This window comes from Arachis hypogaea, chromosome 16, assembly GCF_003086295.3.
Source record: "Arachis hypogaea cultivar Tifrunner chromosome 16, arahy.Tifrunner.gnm2.J5K5, whole genome shotgun sequence".
In the NCBI taxonomy this organism is placed as follows: Eukaryota; Viridiplantae; Streptophyta; class Magnoliopsida; order Fabales; family Fabaceae; genus Arachis; species Arachis hypogaea.
Window position 1 is genome coordinate 25,961,093 of NC_092051.1, and position 21,780 is coordinate 25,982,872.

At 40.5% G+C, this 21,780-nt stretch overlaps 1 protein-coding gene and 1 non-coding gene across 2 annotated transcripts; both read right to left on the reverse strand.

Annotated features, from left to right (window-relative positions):
* Window positions 1–663: 663 nt before the first annotated feature.
* On the reverse strand, window positions 664–1,518 carry LOC112756890 (uncharacterized). Its single transcript, XM_025805498.1, has one exon. It carries the CDS (start codon window positions 1,516–1,518, stop codon window positions 664–666), a length of 855 nt encoding a protein of 284 aa, XP_025661283.1.
* Window positions 1,519–16,698: 15,180 nt separating this feature from the next.
* LOC112761731 (small nucleolar RNA R71) lies at window positions 16,699–16,806 on the reverse strand. The gene has a single exon (XR_003182111.1). It is a non-coding gene; the product is annotated as a small nucleolar RNA R71 (small nucleolar RNA).
* Window positions 16,807–21,780: the final 4,974 nt, after the last annotated feature.

Here is a 21,780-nt window from a genome sequence, read left to right on the forward strand (position 1 = left end):
ATAATATAATAATATGTATAAAGGATAAAGATGGTAAAAAAAATAAATGTTAAATATTAATGGCCAAAAGCTAGTTAGTGCAACGCAGAAGCTAGAAATTGTTGCTTCTTATAAACGTGGTTTTGAGACTAAAATCACTTTTGCGTTTATAGAGAGAAAACTTAGCCAAACCAAAAATTGAAGCTTTCAGGAAACTATAACGTGATTTTCCTCTTTTAACGTGGTTTCCAAACACACCCTCCGACGTGTGTGTCCTGGTTGCCGACACAGCCCACATCTCTTGGGCCTGTTGGGATCCGCCTCGTCCATAGTAGTCCGTATCCTGGTGGACCTAGGACGTCCCTCACTTGCACGCCTCTTGTTGGGGTCTGGTATCACTGTTGGCCCATCATACGGTGGCCAAAAACCCTCGGGAATGGGCGGTGTGAACCCCATCCGGTACACGCTGAATACGGAGCTAAGACGATACACATGATGGACATACGACTCCCAAGTAAGTCATGAATAGGAACAGCATGCCAGGGCGTGAGGACACGGGAAATGAAGTGCCTGGAAGTATCTGCAGTAACAAGTCTGAGATCCAAGTGATACCCTATAGCTACCAAGTGAGAAAGAACCAATAAGAGTCGTCTCTGAGACGGTGAACTCCGAGTTATCTCTGTCTTACAAAGTCACCGTGAAGCACCTCGCCGTCTTCAGATTGGCCTCTATACACTTCACCAGATGTTGGCTGAATTGTTGTCCGGTTCCCAGCAATGCCTCAGCCTCTCTCCCCTTCCGGACGAATAGTTCTGCCAACCTCCCGTGCGTTGCCTTCACCAGCGAGCACACAGGGAGATTCCTGACCCCCTTCAGGATTGAGTTAACACACTCGGATATATTTGTCGTCATGTGACCAAATCTACGACCCTCATCCCGATGCTGAGTCCACATTGGATACTTGATCCGGTTCGCCCACTCACACATGGCAAGGTCTTCAGACCGTAATATATCAAACCAGTAGTCGAATTCCACCTCAGTCTTAGCGTAGGCTGAATTCACAAGAAGCCTCGTAGCGTCCTTGCCCTTGAAGGTCAGGGTAAAATTTGCTGCCACATGTCGAATACAGAATGCACGAAAGGCAGCTGGAGGTAGCCATCCTCCGTCTGGAGCCTCAAGCGCAGCCTTGATGCCATTATGCCTATCTGATATAACCAGCAGACCTCGTTGTGGGGTCACGTGCTGACGGAGATGGGACAGAAAGAAGGACCAAGACTTAGTATTCTCACCCTCAACCAGTGCAAATGCTACGGGCAGAATGTTGGAGTTACCGTCCTGTGCTATCGCGACGAGCAACGTACCCCCATACTTGCCAAAAAGATGCGTGCCGTCAATACTCACCAACGGCTTGCAATGACGGAGTGCCTCAATACACGGTGGAAACGTCCAGAACAGTCGGTGAAAATAAGCTTGTGAGTCGTCCAGCTCGCCCCCAACTAGAACTGGGCTCGTCTTAAGGACTGCAATAGTACCAGGCATCGTCAGCTGAACTCCTAACACCCACCTAGGGAGCTCGTTGTACGACTCATCCCAATCACCATAAATATGGGCAACGGCCTTCTGCTTTGCCAACCAAACCCTCCTTTACGTCGGCCTGAACCCAAAGTGTGCCGCCGTCGCATTCAGGAGCACCTTGATGCTGACGGATGCATCAGCTCTAACCATTGGCATGATGAACACCGAGATGACATGATAATCCAGACTTCTGTGGTCACTGGATATGGACGTCGTGAGACACGTATGTAGTCTATTGTACCGTTTGACCTCCCAAGTGCCCTTGCACTGCTGGAGACTAAGCCTACTCAACCATGTGCACCCATTCCCAAACTCAGAACACTTCCCAACATACCGGCGATAGTCAGACTCTACCACCTTGTACTGTACCCCGTGTCGGATGCTGTACGTCTTCACACTTAACACAGCCTCATCTTTATCTTGAAACTGCTGGCCAACCTAAAACTCTGTCAGACCTGAAGACCCTTCGACATCTCTAGCACAAAATCCAGCAGGCTCCCCAGGAACCCCCTCCTGTCTCATGGCATCCAAGTCTAAAGCTGAAAAGTACGGAGGGTACTGCTGTGTGCCAGAGCTAGAACCAGCTCCCGCCCCAGCTAGCCCACTCACTCCAATATCATTGCAGCTGTCATCAGCAATGATATCCGACTCCATATCATCGTCGTCTACATTTGCCAGCAATGCATTGCCCAGGCCAGGCGGTGCAGCACACTGTAAAGAGGTCGGCACAATATCCCCTATTCCAACCTCCCCGCCTCCATTACAGTTGAGATCAACAGCGAACGGAGGGGAGGCGACAGGCTCGACCGGAGGTTCATGCACAAGGGCGAACGAACATGCACTAACAGGTCTGGAGCTAGAACCCGCTACTGTGCCTACGGTGTGGGTATTCTGGTTCGAACCCTCTGAGCTGGATACGACATCAACCAACTTCGCCAACAGTTCAGGTGTCCTAACTTCGGAAAACTGTCGACGACAATGAAACGTGACCTGTAAGTCCTCATCACTCCCGATCGTGAAACAATCATACTTCACGATTTCTTGTAGCACCGAGATCGGAATCTGATAGAAAAACTTTTTAACCCGTTTGACGCCTTCCAGACCAAGTTTCTGTAGCACAGAATTAACCAGGTCATCATAGCTCGTCGTAGGCCTCATAAATATACTGAGAGGATCCTTGTCGGTGAACTTCACACCAGACTGTATTTTCCTCTTAATCGATCCTCTGTGATGAACCAGTACTATGAAACTCTCATCACTAGCCATTTTTTTCACTCTAATGAGGTCAATCACGTTCACAACATATTTATACACGCCTGTCCCTTTATAATTCAAATTGGCCTAATTCGAACTATACATTGTGTAATTCGAATCAAGCAGTTTCGAATTACTTGGAATTGCGTGCTGGGGAGTAATTCGAATCACCCTGATTCAAATTACTATGTGTGTGTAATTCGAATCAGGTGGATTCGAATTACATGGGTGTGTGCATGTGTACATAGTTCGAATCAATATGATTCAAATTATATGAATTTTGAGTTCTTATTGGCCTATTTCGAACTACATATAAACATGCATTGGTGGATTCTTGAACCAGATTCTGATTTGGCGGATTTGTGTAAATTTTTGTTCTCCTTGGCTTATTATGGTGATTTACCCTAAAATTTCTTTAAGTTACATGAATTAATTTTTAATTAATTTTAAAAATCTGATTATTAATAAAAATTATGTATTAATTTTTTAGAAGAATATAAAATAATATTTATAATTTTTAAAAATTAATGAATACATACACTATGTAAAAAATTTTAATTTTTGAAACAAAATAAAATTATTTTGAAAAAAATATATACACAATTTTTTTATTTCTAAAGTGTTTAACATTTTGAAAAAAAATGTTATAAAATATACTTATATTTTGTGAAAAATAATTAACTTGTTACAAACAATATTGAATTTTGTGATAAATTAATTTTTTGTTACAAAATATTACAATATTTTGTAACAAAAACAACATCTCGTTACAAAAACTAACATAATTTGTAACAAAATAAAACAGGTTGTTACAAAATATTATCATGTTTTGTAACAACTTGTTTCCTTTGTTACAAAACATTATTCTTTTGTAACAATCACTAATTATTATTACAAAATACTATTTTTTGTAATAATTTTAAATTTTTTGTTACAAATGTTCTATTTTCTTGTAGTGAAGGGAGACCAAAAACTCGCGCGACGCTGTTATAATGAAAGCCTGAACCTTAAGGGTGACCCTAAAGGAAAAGAGGCAAACACTATTGAACTTGGGGGAACTCGAGCCCGTGAAGAACTCCGGCCCCAACTGGAAGGAGAAACCAAAGAAGTCCAGATCGGAGATACCCAAGACAAAATAATAAACATAGGGGCGAACCTAAAAGAAGACTTAAAGGAGCAGCTGACAAAGTTCTTAAGAGCAAACTCTGACCTATTTGCCTGTAAGGCTGCAGACATGTCCGGTATTGATCCCAGACTAATGTGCCATAAATTGGCAGTATACCCTGGATCTCGGCCAGTACAATAGAAATGCAGAAAACTCGGCCCAGAGAGATCACAAGCTGTGGAGGAACAGGTACATGCCTTATTAGAAGCGGGATTTATAAGGGAGGTCAAGTACCCATTATGGCTGGCCAATGTCGTACTAGTCAAAAAGTCAAATGGGAAGTGGCGGATGTGCACTGATTACACCGAGCTCAACAAAGCCTGCGCAAAAGATCCCTATCCACTCCCGAATATAGAAACCCTAGTCGATGCTTCATCAGGATATAAGTACCTTTCCTTCATGGATGCCTACTCAGGGTACAACCAAATACCGATGTATCAACCCGACCAGGAGAAAACCTTGTTCCTAACCCCAAGAGCAAATTACTGCTACGTAGTTATGCCATTCAAACTCAAGAACGCAGGGGAAACATACAAAAGGTTGATGAACAAAATCTTTGCCAACCACATTGGAAAAATGATGGAGGTTTATGTCGATGACATGTTGATAAAGACACAAAAAGAAGAAGCGCTACTTCTCGACCTTGCCGAAGTGTTCGACACCATAAGAAAACACGGGATGAGGCTAAATCCTGCGAAGTGCACTTTTGCGGTTGAGGCCGGCAAATTCTTGGGCTTCATGCTCACCCAGAGAGGGATTGAAGTAAACCCAGACAAATGTCAAGCCATACTCAGAATGAAAAGCCCAACCTGTGTCAAAGAGGTCTAGTAGCTCAACGGAAGACTAGCGGCTCTGTCTAGGTTCTTAGCTGGATCGGCCTTAAGATCCCTCCCTTTCTACACAACACTAAGGAAAGGAAAGAGGTTTGAATGGACCCCAGAATGCAAACAAGCCTTCCAAGACTTCAAAACATTTCTGGGACAACCACCTATCCTAACTCGACCCCGGAAGGGAGAGGAATTAATCTTTTACCTCACCGTGGGAAACTGGGAAATAGCCTCAGCCCTGGTTAGGGAGGACGAGAACAGACAACAACCCATCTACTTTATCAGTAAGGCTTTACAAGGGGCTGAACTAAACTACCAAAAGATAGAGAAGTTCGCTTACGCCCTCATACTCACCTCCCGACGGCTCCGACCGTACTTCCAAGCTCACACCATTAGAATACGGACCAATCAACCCATAAAAAGTATCCTACAAAAAACCGACTTAGTGGGAAAGATTCTATAATGGGCAGTGGAGTTGTTCAAATTTGATCTAAGTACGAAGTGTGGATTGCTATCAAGTCACAATACCTGGCCGACTTCGTTGCAAAGTACACTGACACCCCAGGCACCCCCGCTAACTGGAATATTTATGTTGATGGCTCATCAAACAAAGCTGGGAGTGGAGCAGGTGTCATCTTAGAAAGTGACCAGGGAACCCAACTCGAACTCTCGTTAAGGTTCGAGTTTCCTGCCTCAAACAACCAAGCCAAGTACGAGGCACTATTGGCTGGTTTGAAGCTGGCTAGGGAAGTAGGAGCTCAAAAACTTACCATCTTCAGCGATTCACAAGTAGTCACCTCGCAAATAGAAGAGAGATTCCAGGCCAAGGATCCCACCTTGAAGAAATACCTAGACAAAACCAGGGAACAACTCAAAAAATTCATGGGATATGAGATCCGACATATACCTCGAGAACAAAATGCTCGAGCTGATGCACTTTCGAAACTAGCCAGCACCAAACCAGGGGACAACAATAGAAGCCTCATATAAGAAACACTACTAATTCCATCAACCTCGGAAGAAGAGAAGGTCCTAACCATATCAGACCAAGACCAATGATGGATAAAACCCATAATCAACTACCTCAGATCTGAAAGACTTCCCACATACAAAAAGGAATAAAAAAGGCTCATAAAAGAGGCACAATACCACACCTTGGTAGGCGACATCCTGTACAGAAGAGGGATCTCAACACCCATCCTCAAGTGCATCCCGACCTCTGCCACAAAGGAGGTCTTGGAGGAAGTCCACAGTGGCATGTGCGGCAACCACCTTGGTGCACGAGCTCTCTCTAGGAAGGTACTCCGAGCTGGTTTCTACTGGCCGACCTTACAAAAAGAAGTAACAAAGTTCGTCAAGACATGTCCCCCATGTCAGAAGCACCAACTTCCATATAGCTCCGCCCGAAGAACTCATCTACGTCACTTCACCCTGGCCATTCGCAAAATGGGGACTCGGCCTCCTTGGACCATTTACCTAGGAATAGACTATTTTACAAAGTAGATCGAAGCTGAACCTTTAGCCACTGCCACCACCCAAAGAAGTCGGAAGTTCCTATACAAAAACATTGTCACAAGGTTTGGGGTCCTATGCTCCATCATCACAGACAATGTCACTCAGTTCATCGACACGGGCTTTAGAAACTTGGTAGCTGATTTAAAAATAAAGCACCAGTTCACCTCTGTAGAACACCGACAAGCCAATGGACAGGTGGAGGCCGCCAACAAAGTTATATTGGCCGGGTTAAAACGAAGGTTACAGGACGCAAAGGGAGCTTGGGCTGAAGAGCACCCCCAAGTCCTATGGGCATATCGGACAACACCACACTCCACGACCGGGGAATCACCCTTCCGACTTGCTTACGGAATGGAGGCAATGATCCCTGTAGAGATAGAAGAAGGATCCCCTAGAGTGGTCATCTACAATGAAAACACCAACCCTCAAGCTCAAAGGGAAGAGCTCGACCTACTTCCGGAAGTCCGAGAAAGAGTCTGGATTAGAGAAGAAGCGCTAAAGCATCGAATGACTTTAAGGTATAATCGGAAGGTAATCCAGCGAAGCTTCGCCACCAACGATCTCATCTTAATCCGAAATGATATCGGAGCAGGTCGGTCGGGAGAAGGGAAGCTAGCAGCCAACTGGAAAGGGCCATATCGAGTTATTTTTAGTTATATTTTATCTGATTATTATTTGAATGAAAGTTATCGATTCCCTAAAAAATTTCCTACCAAGACGTATTAATTTACGCTCATAAAACGCAAAATTCATCGCCCGATTAATAAAGGTCGGCAAGATGAAGCGATAGAAGTTCATATTAATGCAAGGAGTTATAAAAAGTAACCCAGAAAAAGTGACCTGACGAGGTCTAACTAGAAATTGGATTACTAAAAATAACTGAAGAAGGCCCGACAAAGAGGTCGGACCAATGAAAGGATCACTGAAAGGGGACAAAAACATCTCGCAAAGGCCAAGGAAAGGTTAAAAAACCAGGGCCCGAAGTGCCCAGCTAAAAAGGTACAGAGCCCTGAAAGGAATGTTACTTAAAGCAAGAGCACGATCTCAAAAACGGAGCTAGAAAGTCATCCCAACAAACTACAAAGAAAAGGTTCTATGTAAGAACACTACCTAAAAAAGTTGTTGGGAACTGGCTAGAGAAGCCCGGATAATGAAGGCATATAGACGTCAACTAAGAAGGGGCAAAAACATAATCCCAACATTAGGCTAAAAAAGTCGTCACAAAGAACACTAAAAAGTTAGTGAACAACGACTAAAAGCCCGGACGACATGGCTCAACAAAGACAGATGTCAATATGGCCAAAGAAAATGCATAATCCCAAAGGCATAGCTTACAAGGCCAAAGTAACCCAAAGCACCTACATAAAGGTTGACAGAGCAACCTCAAAACAATGATTGAAAAACAACCTCCAAATACAAGCATATCAATGCAAACAAAGTCAAATAGGGACAAATCAAAACATTAAAGACTCAAAGGTTGCCTAAACGGCAGCCCAAGAGTTTAAAGTGTTTGTTGCTAAAATAAAAGTTGCTAGGAAGCAACCAATTGTCAAAGAGTCATCCACAGGAGACTTACAGAAACCAACAAAGTTCAACAAGTCCACAGGTCGGACTATACCAATACATAATCAAAACAAAGACATAATAAGGGAATCATAGGGGATCCAAGTTCGCCCCAGTAGCAACATCTTGAGAAGGAGGTGGCATAGTCGAGATCGGGGTGGCATTGACAACTCCGCCTGGCCCATTCAGAATCTCCAGGTCAGGCTCCGGCTCAGGAGGGACCACCTCGGCAGAAGAAGCTGCAGTAGTAGAAGCCTTAGTTGGTGGTACAAGGGGAGGACCCTCATCATCATCATCTGGGGCAGGCATGATCTTGCCATCCTCCACCACATTCTCCATGCTAAATAAGGAGAGGTCAACATCGGGAGCAAGAACCTGAACCTAGGCTTTCAAATTTTCATACATGACAGTCATGCTACTCACCATATGGCCCTGGAGTTCGGCATAATCGTCCTGGGCAGATTGGAGTCTCTCTTTAGTTTCCAGCAGCTCGCCATAGGTCTGAGTATAGCTCTCCTTGTACTTTTTAGCAGCTTCCTCGGCTAGGTTGGCAGCTGCCTCCGCCACTATAGCACGATCCTTCTCCTTTTCTACATCAATCTCCAACTTGGCCACCTTAGCATCTAGTTCGTCCTTCAGCCCCTTCACCCTGTCGTATTCAACTTGGCATCTTCCAAAAAGGCCTTGGTAGCATGAACAGGGGACTCCCGGACAACCCGAGCTAAGGCCGCGCTAAGATTGGCCATCCAAACACTATTGCTTGATATGAAATCAAGATGGTGGAGGATTGACACGTCATCCAGGGGAACCTTCCCATAAGGAGCAATCAACTCCGTGGTAAAAGCCACACCATCAAACTCTTTATCATTCAGATTATAAGTCCCAACAATCTTTGGCTTTTTAAGAGAAGGACCAGCAGCAGTAGGAGAAGAGGCAGCACCTGAGGTTGACTGAAACAGTTCAGAGGAGGTCGGCCAAACTCGCGGGGTCGGGATAATCTTCTTCGGTCCCTGAGACTCAGTTACCGGTTTCTTTGGAGGTAATTGCTCCGAAGAACCCTCCCCCGAAGTCTTCTTTGATAGGTTCTGGGCGACCACTGCTTTCTTTGCCTTGCGAAACATTTTCATTGAATCAGAAGAAGACACCATCTCTGAAAAGAAGCCAGAAAAAAAGTTACACATCAGAAAAAAGGACAAGATCACAAACAACAAAACTTTCTATAAGAAAGAGATCGGATGCTACCTAATTCGTATCGGAGAAGGGAAGGATCTCCTAGAAATCTCTTTGTATCCAGGTGAGGAGACTCCCCCCCAATGCTCCTTTAACACACCCACAAAGACCTGTTCTACTTCATCTAAACTCTCCCAAGGATACTTAAGGACTATAGGGTCTTTTTGCCACCACAAAGGAAAGGTTGGCTCATCATTCTCATCCAGAAAGAAAGGGTGAGCACCCTCAACAGCTCAGACTTTAAAACAGTAATTCTTAAAGTCGCGAAAAGAGTCATCAAACATTGAAAATACTTTCTTCCCCTGGGTAGCTCGGAAGGAGATCCAAAAAGCCTTCTTTTTAGCCACCCCGGGTTTGGTCAGCACAAAAAGGTAAAGAAAAAGGGACAAGGTAGGTCGGACACCCAGCTCTTGGCACAATAACTGAAAAATTTTCATAAAAGCCCAAGAGTTCGGATGAAGCTGGGACGGGGCCACATTACAGTTCCACAACACTTCAGTCTCAAACGCAGTAAAAGGAAGGGTAATTCTTAATTGGCTAAAGAAATAGTCGTAGGCATAGAAGAAAGGACATTCTGCCCAAGTTAAGGGAGGAAAACTAACCCTCTCCTCAGGGTCGGGCGACACCAGTTCATAATTCTTCTTGTCATCCGTACTACTACAGATCCTATGAAACCTCCTAAGCTTCTCACAGTACTCAGGGTCTGCTACAGTAACACACATCAGGACTATGGAATCTAACCAATCGGCTATACCAGTAGAGACCTTTGTGGACATCTCGATAATATTCTTACGAGAAGACATATAGCAACTACACCTACAACAAGAAAATACAAATGGTCACTACCAAACAACTCAGACAGCAACGAAAAAGGAAGAAACAACCAACAAGCAACAAGTATGGCAGCAAAAGGGCACCCCAGAGCCTACACAAAGCAAAGAAATCAACGCCAAAAGTCCAGGGGCACCCTTTGGAGGCAACAATACAGAATACAGAAAAAGAAATGTCGCAAACAACCAAAACCCTAGACTTCTCCAACAAAGTAAACATCGGGAGGCAGAGATAGAAACCTAAGCGCCTACATTTCCAAAACAAACAGAAAGATCGCAACTTTGAAAAAAACAAAGTTATACAAAAATAACCAGAAAGCTTCAACCTTTTTCAAGAAGAAGCTCAGCAAAGATCAAAACTTTGTACAAAAAGAAAACATGCAAGGGTAAAGCGCGAAGAACGACAACAAAAGAAAAATGTAGCAAAGCACTAACCTGCAAAGGAGAATGAGAAAACAGTGACGAATGCGTAACTAAAGCACGAGCGGTCCAAATGAAAAGCTTCAAGACGTCAAAGAAAGAAGAAAAGCTTGGGGCAAAGTTTGGGCAAGAGGGAGTTCTTTTCAGAAGAATGAAAACGAAACAAACAGAGGTTGAAGAAAGAACTGAAAAATACAAATTCTTTGATTTCTGATAAACCACTATTTTATTGTTTATCTTGTGCTCAATTGAGTGGTTTTTATCAAGTATTTACACACTTATTCATACAATTTGCATGCTTTTACAATTCCTTCCCAATTTTGTTCTATGGTTGAAAACTTGCTTCCTAAGCCTTTAAATTGTGTATTTTAATTCCTCTTTATACCATTCGATGCCGTGATCCGTGTGTTAAGTGTTTTCAGGCTGTATAGGGCAGGAATGGCTTAAAGGATGGAGAGGAAGCTTGCAAAAATGGAAGGAGCACAAGAAATAAAGGAGAAAACCAACGAGAATCGATGCGCACGCATGGCTCACTGTGCGCATGACTTGGAGATTTTTACAGCGACGCGTATGCGTACCTAACGCGTACGCGTGGCACGCGAAGAAGACTGATGAGCAGATAATTTATACACTTTTTGGCATTATTTTTATATAGTTTTTAGTATGTTTTAGTTACTTTTTATTATATTTTTATTAGTTTTTATGCAAAAATCACATTTCTGGACTTTACTATGAGTTTGTGTGTTTTTTTGTAATTTCAAGTATTTTCTGGCTAAAATTGAGGGACCTGAGCAAAAGTCTGATTCAGAGGCTGTGAAAGGACTGCAGATGCAGTTGGATTCTGACCCTCCTGCACTCGAAGTGGATTTATGGAGCTATAGAAACCCAATTGGCATGCTCTGAATTGCGTTGGAAAGTAGACATCTTGGGCTTTCCAGCAATGTATAATAGTCCATACTTTGCCCGAGATTTGATGGCCCAAACTTGTGTTCAACGCCAGCCAGAGACCCTTTTCTGGCGTAAAACTCCGGAACTGGCACCAGAACTGGAGTTAAACGCCCAAACTGGCATCCAAGCTGGCGTTTAACTCTAGAAAAGGCCTATGCACGTGTAAAGCTTAATGCTCAGCCCAAGCACACACCAAGTGGGCCCCGGAAGTGAATTTCTGCACTCTCTGCACTTAGTTACTCAATTTCTGTAATCCTTAGTAACTAGTTTAGTATAAATACTAGTCTTTCCTATTGTTTTAGAAATCTTTGGACTTTTTAAGCTTATGCCATTTTTCATATTTGGAGGCTGGCCACACGGCCATGCCTAGACCTTTTTCTCTTATGTATTTTCTACGGTGAAGTTTCTACACCTCATAGATTAAGGTGCGGAGCTCTGCTGTTCTTCATGAATTAATGCAAGTACTATTGTTTCTCTTTCAATTCATGCTTACTTCTTCTCCAAGATATACTCTCATACTTAATTCAGTTAAGTAAGAATGAAGGGGTGACTCGTGACAATCACCCACTATCTTCGTTACTTGCCTAGCCAAGATCCGCGTGCCTGACAACCACAAGCGGTCTACATGATGTTCAACGTAGTCATTGGACGATAGCTAGAGTATAATCTCTTAGGTCTCTGATCCACGGATTTGACTTGCCTCTCCTGACAACAGAGCATTCAAATTCGTGAGATTAGAACCTTCGTGGTAGAGGCTAGAACCAATTGGCAGCATTCCTGAGATCCGAAAAGTCTAAACCTTGTCTGTGGTATTCCGAGTAGGATCTGGGACGGGATGATTGTGACGAGTTTCAAACTCACGAATGTTGGGCGCAGTGACAGTGTGCAAAAGGATAAAGAGATCCTATTCTGAAACAAGTGAGAACCGACAGATGATTAGTCGTGCGGTAGCTGTTCCTGGTATTTTTCATCCGAGATGAGAGATCCGACAGTTGATTAGCCGTACAGAAACCGTACTTGGACCATTTTCACTGAGAGGACGGATGGTAGCCATTGACAACGGTGATTCACCAACATACAGCTTGCCATGGAAGGGAGCACGCATGATTGGATGAAGACAATAGGAAAGCAGAGGTTTAGAAGCAACAAAGCATCTCCAAACGCTTATCTGAAATTCCCACCAATGAATTACATAAGTATCTTTATTTTAATTTACGTTTTATTTATCTTTCAATTATCAACACTCATAACCAATTGAATCCGCCTGACTAAGATTTACAGGATAGCTTGCTTCAAGCCGGCAATCTCTGTGGGATCGACCCTTATTTGCGTAAGGTTTTATTACTTGGACGACCCAGTGCACTTGCTGGTTAGTTGTACCGGAGTTGTGAAAAGTGTGATCACAATTCCGTGCACCAAGTTTTTGGTACCGTTGTTGGGGATTGTTCGAGTTTGGACAACTGACGGTTCATCTTGTTGCTTAGATTAGGTAACCTTCTTTCTTGTTTCAACCTTTATTTTCTTTTCAAAAAGTTTTTAAAAATATTTCAAAAAAAAAGTTTTCGAAAAAAATGTTCTTCAAAAATTTTAAGAATGAATTCCACCTTAAAGCTCCATGATGATATGTTGAAGCTTGGCTGGCTATTGAGCCATATCTAATCTTTTGGACTGAAGCTTCCACTTATCATTGCAACTATTGGAGGAGCCTTTGGATTCTCATTTATAATTTTGTGCTAAAGTTTGGCTGGCCATTTGGCTATGTCTAATTCTTTTGGACCAAAGCTTTAGACTAACATTGCATGAATCCTGGAATTCTTATTAAAAATTTTGAATTTATTTATTTTCTTTTTCCAAAATAATTTCGAAAAAAAATACAAAAAATTAATAAAATCATGAAACCAAAAAAATTTTTGTGTTTCTTGTTTGAGTCTAGTGTCAAAATTTAAGTTTGGTGTCAACTGCATATTTTTAATTTTTCTTAGATTTTTGAAAATTCATGCATTGTGTTCTTCTTTGATCTTCAAGTTGCTCTTGATGATTTTCCTTGTTTGATCTTTAATTTTTCTTGTTTTGTGTCTGGTGCACGAAATATGAATCACACTTTTCACAACTCGTACCACTAACCAGCAAGTGCACTGGGTTGTCCAAGTAATACCTTACGTGAGTAAGGGTCGAATCCCACGGAGATTGTTGGATTGAAGTAATCTATGGTTATCTTGTAACTCTTAGTCAGGATATCAATTATAATTATCAGTTTGAATTGCGAAGAATAAAAGAGCATGAAATAAATACTTGTTATGCAGTAATGGAGAATATGTTGGAGTTTTGGAGATGCTTTGTCTTCTGAATGTCTGCTTTCTCCCTGTCTTCTTCTTCACGCATGCAAGGTTCCTCCTATGGCAAGCTGTGTGTTGGTGGATCACCGTTGTCAATGGTTACCGTCCGTCCTCTCAGTGAAAATGGTCCAGGTGCGTTGTCACCGCACAGCTAATCATCTGTCGGTTCTCACTCATGTTGGAATAGGATCCATTGATCCTTTTGCGTCTGTCACTACGCCTAACCCTTGTGAGTTTGAAGCTCGTCACAGTCATTCAATCCCTGAATCCTACTCGGAATACCACAGACAAGGTTTAGACTTTTCGGATTCTCAAGAATGCTGCCAATGGATTCTATCTTATACCACGAAGATTCTGATTAAGGAATCCAAGAGATACTCATTCAATCGAAGGTAGAACGGAGGTGGTTGTCAGGCACACGTTCATAGGTTGAGAATGGTGATGAGTGTCACAGATCATCACATCCATCATATTGAAGTGCGAATGAACATCTTAGATAGAAACAAGCGTGGTTGAATAGAAAACAGAAATAATTGCATTAATTCATCGAGACACAGCAGAGCTCCTCACCCCCAACAATGGAGTTTAGAGACTCATGCCGTCAAAGAGTATAAAGTTCAGATCTAAAAATGTCATGAGGTCCAAAATAAATCTCTAAAAGTTGTTTAAATCCTAAACTAGTAACCTAGGTTTACAGAAAATGAGTAAACTAAGATAGATAGTGAAGAAATCCACTTCTGGGGCCCACTTGGTGTGTGCTGGGGCTGAGACTTGAGCTTTACACGTGCCTAGGCTGTTTCCAGAGTTAAACGCCAGGTTGTAACCTGTTTCTGGCGTTTAACTCCAACTTCTAACCTGTTTCTGGCGTTTAACGCCAGAATGCAACATGGAACTGGCGTTGAACGCCAGTTTACGTCATTTATCCTTGAGAAAAGTATGGACTATTATATATTGCTGGAAAGCCTTGGATGTCTACTTTCCAACGCAATTAAGAGCGCGCCATTTGGACTCCTGTAGCTCCAGAAAATACATTTCGAGTGAAGGGAGGTCAGAATCCAACAACATCTGCAGTCCTTTTTCAGCCTAAATCAGATTTTTGCTCAGCTCCTTCAATTTCAGCCAGAAAATACCTGAAATCACAGAAAAACACATAAACTCATAGTAACGTCCAGAAATATGAATTTTTCCTAGAAACTAATAAAAATATACTAAAAACTAACTAAAACAAACTAAAAACTACATGAAATTACCCCCAAAAAGCGTATAAAATATCCGCTCATCAGTGTCTTTTCTTATTCTTCTTGTGCATTTTCGAATTGTTAGTGTCCCTAGTACAAAATTTCTTAAGTTTGGTGTCTTGCATGTCTTTCTTTTCTTAAAAATTTTCAAAAATATGTTCTTGATGTTCATCATGATCTTCAAAGTGTTCTTGGTGTTCATCTTGACATTCAAAGTGTTCTTGCATGCATTATTTGTTTTGATCTTAAATTTTTATGTTTTGTTTCATTTTGTTGTTTTTCTCTCTCCTCATTAAAAATTCAAAAATAAAAAAATATCTTTCCCTTATTCTTCTCATAATTTTCGAAATTTTGAGTTGACTTGGTCAAAAATTTTTAAAATTTAGTTGTTTCTTGTTAGTTAAGTCAAAATTTCAATTTAAAAACTTTATCTTTTCAAATCTCTTTCAAAATCAATACTTTTTCATTTTTTTATGATTTTCAAATTTCATTCTTAAAATTTTTCAAAATCTTTTTCATTTTTCTTTTAATATTTTCAAAAATTTTACTAACAATTAATGTTTTGATTCAAAAATTTCAAGTTTGTTACTTTCTTGTTAAGAAAGGTTCAATCTCTAAATTCTAGAATCATATCTTTTAGTTTCTTGTTAGTCAAGTCATCAACTTTAATTTTAAAAATCAAATCTTTTTAATTTCTTTTTCAATTATTTTTCAAAATAAATTTCAATCATATCTTTTTTTTAAGATTTTAATTTCAAAATCTTTTTCTAACTTCTTATCTTTTCCAAATTTATTTTCAAATCTTTTTCAACTAACTACTTAACTTGTTTGTTTTAATTTTAAAAAGTTTACTATTTCTTATCTTTTTCAAAACCATCTAACTACTTTTCCACTTATAATTTTCGAAAATCACTAACCACCTTTTCAAAATTCTTTTTAATTAACTAATTATTTTAAATTCTAATTTTATTTAATTCTTTTAATATTTTCGAACACTAACTAAATAATTAAAATAAAAACAAAAATATTTTTCTTTTATTTTACTTAAAAAAATTCGAATACTCTCTCTCTCTCATCCCTTTCTATTTATTTTACTTAATCACTAACACTTCTCTTCTACTCATAATTCGAACCCCACTCTCTTCTCTCTGTTCGAATTACTCATCTCCTCTCTCTTCTCATTCTTCTATTCTTCTATTCTTATACTCACATAAAGGAATCTCTATACTGTGACATAGAGGATTCCACTATTCTCTTTGTTCTCTTCTTTTTCATATGAGCAGGAACAAGGATAAGGACATTCTTGTTGAAGCTGATCCTGAACCTGAAAGGACTCTGAAGAGGAAGCTAAGAGAAGCTAAAGCACAACACTCCAGAGAGGACCTTATAGAAAACTTCGAAAAAGAAGCAGACATGGCAGCCGAACCCAACAACAATGGTGGAAATGCAAGAAAGATGCTTGGTGACTTTACTACACCAACTTCCAACTTCTATGGAAGAAGCATCTCAATTCCTGCAATTGGAGCAAACAACTTTGAGCTTAAGCCTCAATTAGTTTCTCTAATGCAGCAGAATTGCAAGTTTCATAGACTTTCATTGGAAGATCCTCATCAGTTCTTAGCTGAATTCTTACAAATCTGTGACACTGTTAAGACCAATGGGGTTGATCCCGAGGTCTATAGACTTATGCTTTTCCTCTTTGCTGTCAGAGACAGAGCTGGGATATGGTTGGACTCACAACCTAGAGAAAGCCTGAACTCTTGAGAAAAGTTAGTCAATGCTTTCTTGGCTAAATTCTTTCTACCTCAAAAGATGAGCAAGCTTAGAGTGGAAGTCCAAACCTTCAGACAGAAGGAAGGTGAGTCCCTCTATGAAGCTTGGGAAAGATACAAGCAATTGATCAGAAGGTGTCCTTTTGACATGCTTTCAGAATGGAGCATCTTAGGAATATTCTATGATGGTCTGTTTGAATTGTCCAAGATGTCATTGGACCACTCTGCTGGTGGATCTCTTCATCTGAAAAAAACACCTGTAGAAGCCCAGGAACTCATTAAAATGGTTGCAAATAACTAGTTCATGTATACTTCTAAAAGAAATCCTGTGAATAATGGGATGACTCAGAAGAAAGGAGTTCTAAAGATTGATACTCTGAATGCCATATTGGCTCAGAATAAAATATTAACTCAACAAGTCAATATGATTTCTCAGAATCTGACTGGAATGCAAGCTGCATCCGGCAGTACTAAAGAAGCTTCCTCTGAAGGAGAAGCTTATGACCCTGAGAATCTTGCAATGGAAGAGGTGAATTACATGGGAGAATCCTATGGAAACACCTATAATCCTTCATGGAGAAATCATCCAAATTTCTCATGGAAGGATCAGCAGAAGCCTAATCAAGGATTCAATAATAATAATGGTGGGAGAATTCGGTTTGGCAATAGCAAGCCTTTTCCATCATCTTTTCAGCAACAGACAGAGAATTCTAAGCAGAGCCTCTCTGACTTAGCAACCATAGTCTCTGATCTATCTAAGATCATTCTCAGTTTCATAACTAAAACAAGGTCCTCCATCAGAAATTTGGAGGCACAAGTGGGTCAGCTGAGTAAAAGAGTTACTGAAGTCCCTCATAGTACTCTCCCAAGCAATACAGAAGAGAATCTAAAGAGAGTTCAAGGCCATCAATATATCCAAAGTGGCCGAACCTATAGAGGAGGAAGAGGCAGTGATTTCCAGTGAGGAAGACCTCAATGGACATCCACTGACCACTAAGGAGTTCCCTAATGAGGAACCAAAGGAATCTGAGGCTCATACAGAGACCATAGAGATTCCACTAAATTTACTGTTGCCATTCATGAGCTCTGATGAGTATTCTTCCTCTGAAGAGGATGAAGATATTGTTGAAGAGCAAGTTGCTTGGCATCTAGGAGCAATCATGAAGCTAAATGCCAAGTTATTTGGTAATGAGACTAGGGAGGATGAACCTTCATTGCTCATCAATGAACTGAATGCATTGGTTCAGCAGAAATTACCTCAGAAGAAATCAGATCCCGGAAGGTTCTTAATACCTTGTACAATAAGCACCATGACCTTTGAGAAGGCTCTGTGTGACCTGGGGTCAGGTATAAACCTCATGCCACTCTGTGTAATGGAGAAACTAGGGATCTTTGAGGTACAAGCTGCAAGAATCTCACTAGAGATGGCAGATAAATCAATAAAACAGGCTTATGAACTTGTAGAGGATGTCTTAGTGAAGGTTGAAGGCCTTTACATCCCTGCTGACTTCATAATCCTAGACACTGGGAAGGATGAGGATGAATGCATCATCCTTGGAAGGCCCTTCCTAGCCACAGTAAGAGCTGTGATTGATGTGGACAGAGGAGAGTTGATCCTGCAATTGCATGAGGACTACCTTGTGTTTAAAGCTCAAGAATCTTCCCCTGTAACCATGGAGAAGAAGCATGAAAATCTTCTCTCAATACAGAGTCAAACAGAGCCCCCACACTCAACTTCTAAGTTAGGTGTTGGGAGGCCACCATTAAGCTCTGAGTCTCTGTGAAGCTCTCTAAGAGCTCACTGTCAAGCTATTGACATTAAAGAAGCGTTTATTAGGAGGCAACCCAATCTTATGTATCTATGTTAATTACTTTTTCATTTCATTTTTCATTGTTATTTTATGTTTTCTTTAGGTTGATGATCATGTGGAGTCACAAAAATAGCTGCAGAATTAAAGCGGAATCAAAAACAGCATCAAAAATAACACACCCTGGAGGACAGGGTTACTGACATTTAAACGCCAGTAAGGATAGTAGAATGGGCATTTAACGCCCATGCAGGCAGCATTCTGGGCGTTAAACACCAGAATGGGCAGCATTCTGGGCGTTTAATGCCATAAATGGCAGCATTCTGGGCGTTCAGAAAAACGCCCAGTAAAAAAGGATTCCTGGCGTTTAAACGCCAGCTAGGGTATCTGGCTGGGCGTTAAACGCCCAAAGAGGCAGTCAAGTGGGCGTTAAACGCCAGAATGGATAGCATTCTGAGCGTTTAATGCCAGGATGACACAAGGGAGGTAATTTTGTTTCCAATTCGAATTTTTTCAATTTTTCATATTTTAATTCATAATTTTTTGCATTAAACATATTTTAAACGTTCATCTTTCAATTTCTATTTTTCAAAAATTAATAATCTTTCCAATTCTTTTTAATTCTTTTTCAATTCTTTTCAATTCCTTCCAAAACGTTTTCAAAACTTACATATCCTTTCAAATTCTTTTCAACTCTTTTTAATTTTTCTTGTATACAGTAATAAGTTTTCAAAATTAATTGCATCATTCTTCTTCTACTCCCTTCTATCTTATTTTGCTCGAGGACGAGCAAAGCTTTTAAGTTTGGTGTGGAAAAGCTCAGCTTTTTGCTTTCCATAACCACTAATGGCACCTAAGGCCGGAGAAATCTCTAGGAAGAAGAAAGGGAAGGCAGTTGCTTCCAACTCCGAGTCATGGGAGATGGAGAGATTCATCTCAAAAGCCCATCACTAGAAAGAGGATGGAGCAAACAAGAGAGCCCACTCATGGACCTCAACAAGAGCATGAGGAAGTCCCTCATCAAGAAATTCCTGAGATGCCTCAAGGGATGCATTTCCCTCCACACAACTATTGTGAGCAACTCAACACCTCTTTAGGAGAATTGAGTTCCAACTTGGAGCAACAAAGGCAAGGAAGAGACATAGAGGAGCTCAAGAACTCCATTGGTTCTTCAAGAGGAAGAAGAAGCCACCATCACTAAGGTGGACCCGTTCTTTAATCTCCTTGTTTATTTTCTTTTCTATTTTTGGTTTTTATGCTTTATGTTTTGTCTATGTTTTTGTCTTTATTACATGATCATTAGTGTTTAGTATCTATGTCTTAAAGGTATGAATGTTCCATGAATCCTTCACCTTTCTTAAATGAAAAATGTTATCTGAAAAAGAAAAAGAAGTACATGAATTTCGAATTCTATCTTGAAAATAGTTTAATTATTTTGATGTGGTGGCAATACTTTTTGTATTCTGAATGAATGCTTGAACATTGCATATTTTTTATAGTGAAGTTTATGAATGTTAAAATTGTTGGCTCTTGAAAGAATAATAAAAAAAGAGAAATGTTATTGATAATCTGAAAAATCTTAAAATTGATTCTTGAAGCAAGAAAAAGCAGTGAAAAACACAAAGCTTGCGAAAAAAAATGGCAAAAAATAAAGAAAAAAAGAAAGAAAAAGAAAAAGCAAGCAGAAAAAGCCATAACCCTTTAAACTAAAAGGCAAGGGTAAAGAGGATCCAAGGCTTTGAGCATCAGTGGATAGGAGGGCCCAAAGGAATAAAATCCTGGCCTAAACGGCTAAATCAAGTTGTCCCTAACCATGTGCTTGTGTCATGAAGGTCCAAGTGAAAAGCTTGAGACTGAGTGGTTAAAGTCGTGATTCAAAGCAAAAAGAGTGTACTTAAGAACTCTGGGCACCTCTAACTGGGGACTCTAGCAAAGCTAAGTCACAATCAGAAAAGGTTCACCCAGTTATGTGTCCGTGGCATTTCTCCGATGGTAATACTGGAAAACAAAATGCTTAGGGTCACGGCCAAGACTCATAAAAGTAGCTGTGTTCAAGAATCAACATACTAAACTAGGAGAATCAATAACACTATCTGAATTTTGAGTTCCTATGGATGCCAATCATTCTGAACTTCAAAGGATAAAGTGAGATGCCAAAACTGTTTAGAAGCAAAAAGCTACTAGTCCCGCTCATCTAATTGGAACTAAGCTTCATTGATATTTTGAAATTTATTGTATTTTCTCTTCTTTTTATCCTATTTTGTTTTTGGTTGCTTGGGAACAAGCAACAATTTAAGTTTGGTGTTGTGATTAGCGGATAATTTATACACTTTTTGGCATTGTTTTTATATAGTTTTTAGTATGTTTTAGTTACTTTTTATTATATTTTTATTAGTTTTTATGCAAAAATCACATTTCTGAACTTTACTATGAGTTTGTGTGTTTTTCTGTAATTTTAGGTATTTTCTAGCTGAAATTGAGGGACCTGAGCAAAAGTCTGATTCAGAGGCTGAAAAAGGACTGCAGATGCTGTTGGATTCTGACCCTCCTGCACTCGAAGTGGATTTTCTGGAGCTATAGAAGCCCAATTGGCGCGCGCTCAATTGCGTTGGAAAGTAGACATCTTGGGCTTTCCATCAATGTATAATAGTCCATACTTTTCTCAAGATTTGATGGTTCAAACTGGCGTTCAACGCCAGCTAGAGACCCTTTTCTAGCGTAAAACGCTGGAACTTGCACCAGAACTGGAGTTAAACGCCCAAACTGGTATCCAAGCTGGCGTTTAACTCTAGAAAAGGCCTATGCACGTGTAAAGCTTAATGCTCAGCCCAAGCACACATCAAGTGGGCCCTGGAAGTGGATTTCTGCACTCCCTGCACTTAATGGATGAAACGAGTATTCAAGAGATGTTTTCAATGTATATTGAAAGTCGTGCCCGAATTTTGTTCATCGAATTGTATATTGAATTCAAACAATCTGAGGCCGACCAGAATATTGTACGAGAAGATTACAATAGTGACAGTAAAGAAGAGTTCGAAAGCAATTACGAAGTTGTTGGTCCAGACGGAAATGAAGATCAAGGTGACAGCACTGTGGCTCCAAATGTGACAGACGTGGCAAATGCACTCGCAAACAAAATGTCGTTTGAGGAGCCATCTTTCATGCAAGTGTTGGATTTAGAAGCCATGCATGTTCCGGAGTTTCTGGAATATATTAGTGCAAGTACGTAATTGTTTATATTTATAAAAAGGATTAGAATTTCGTAATAATTTATGTTGATCAATGGACGAATAGTTAGGTGACATGTAAAAATATACTCA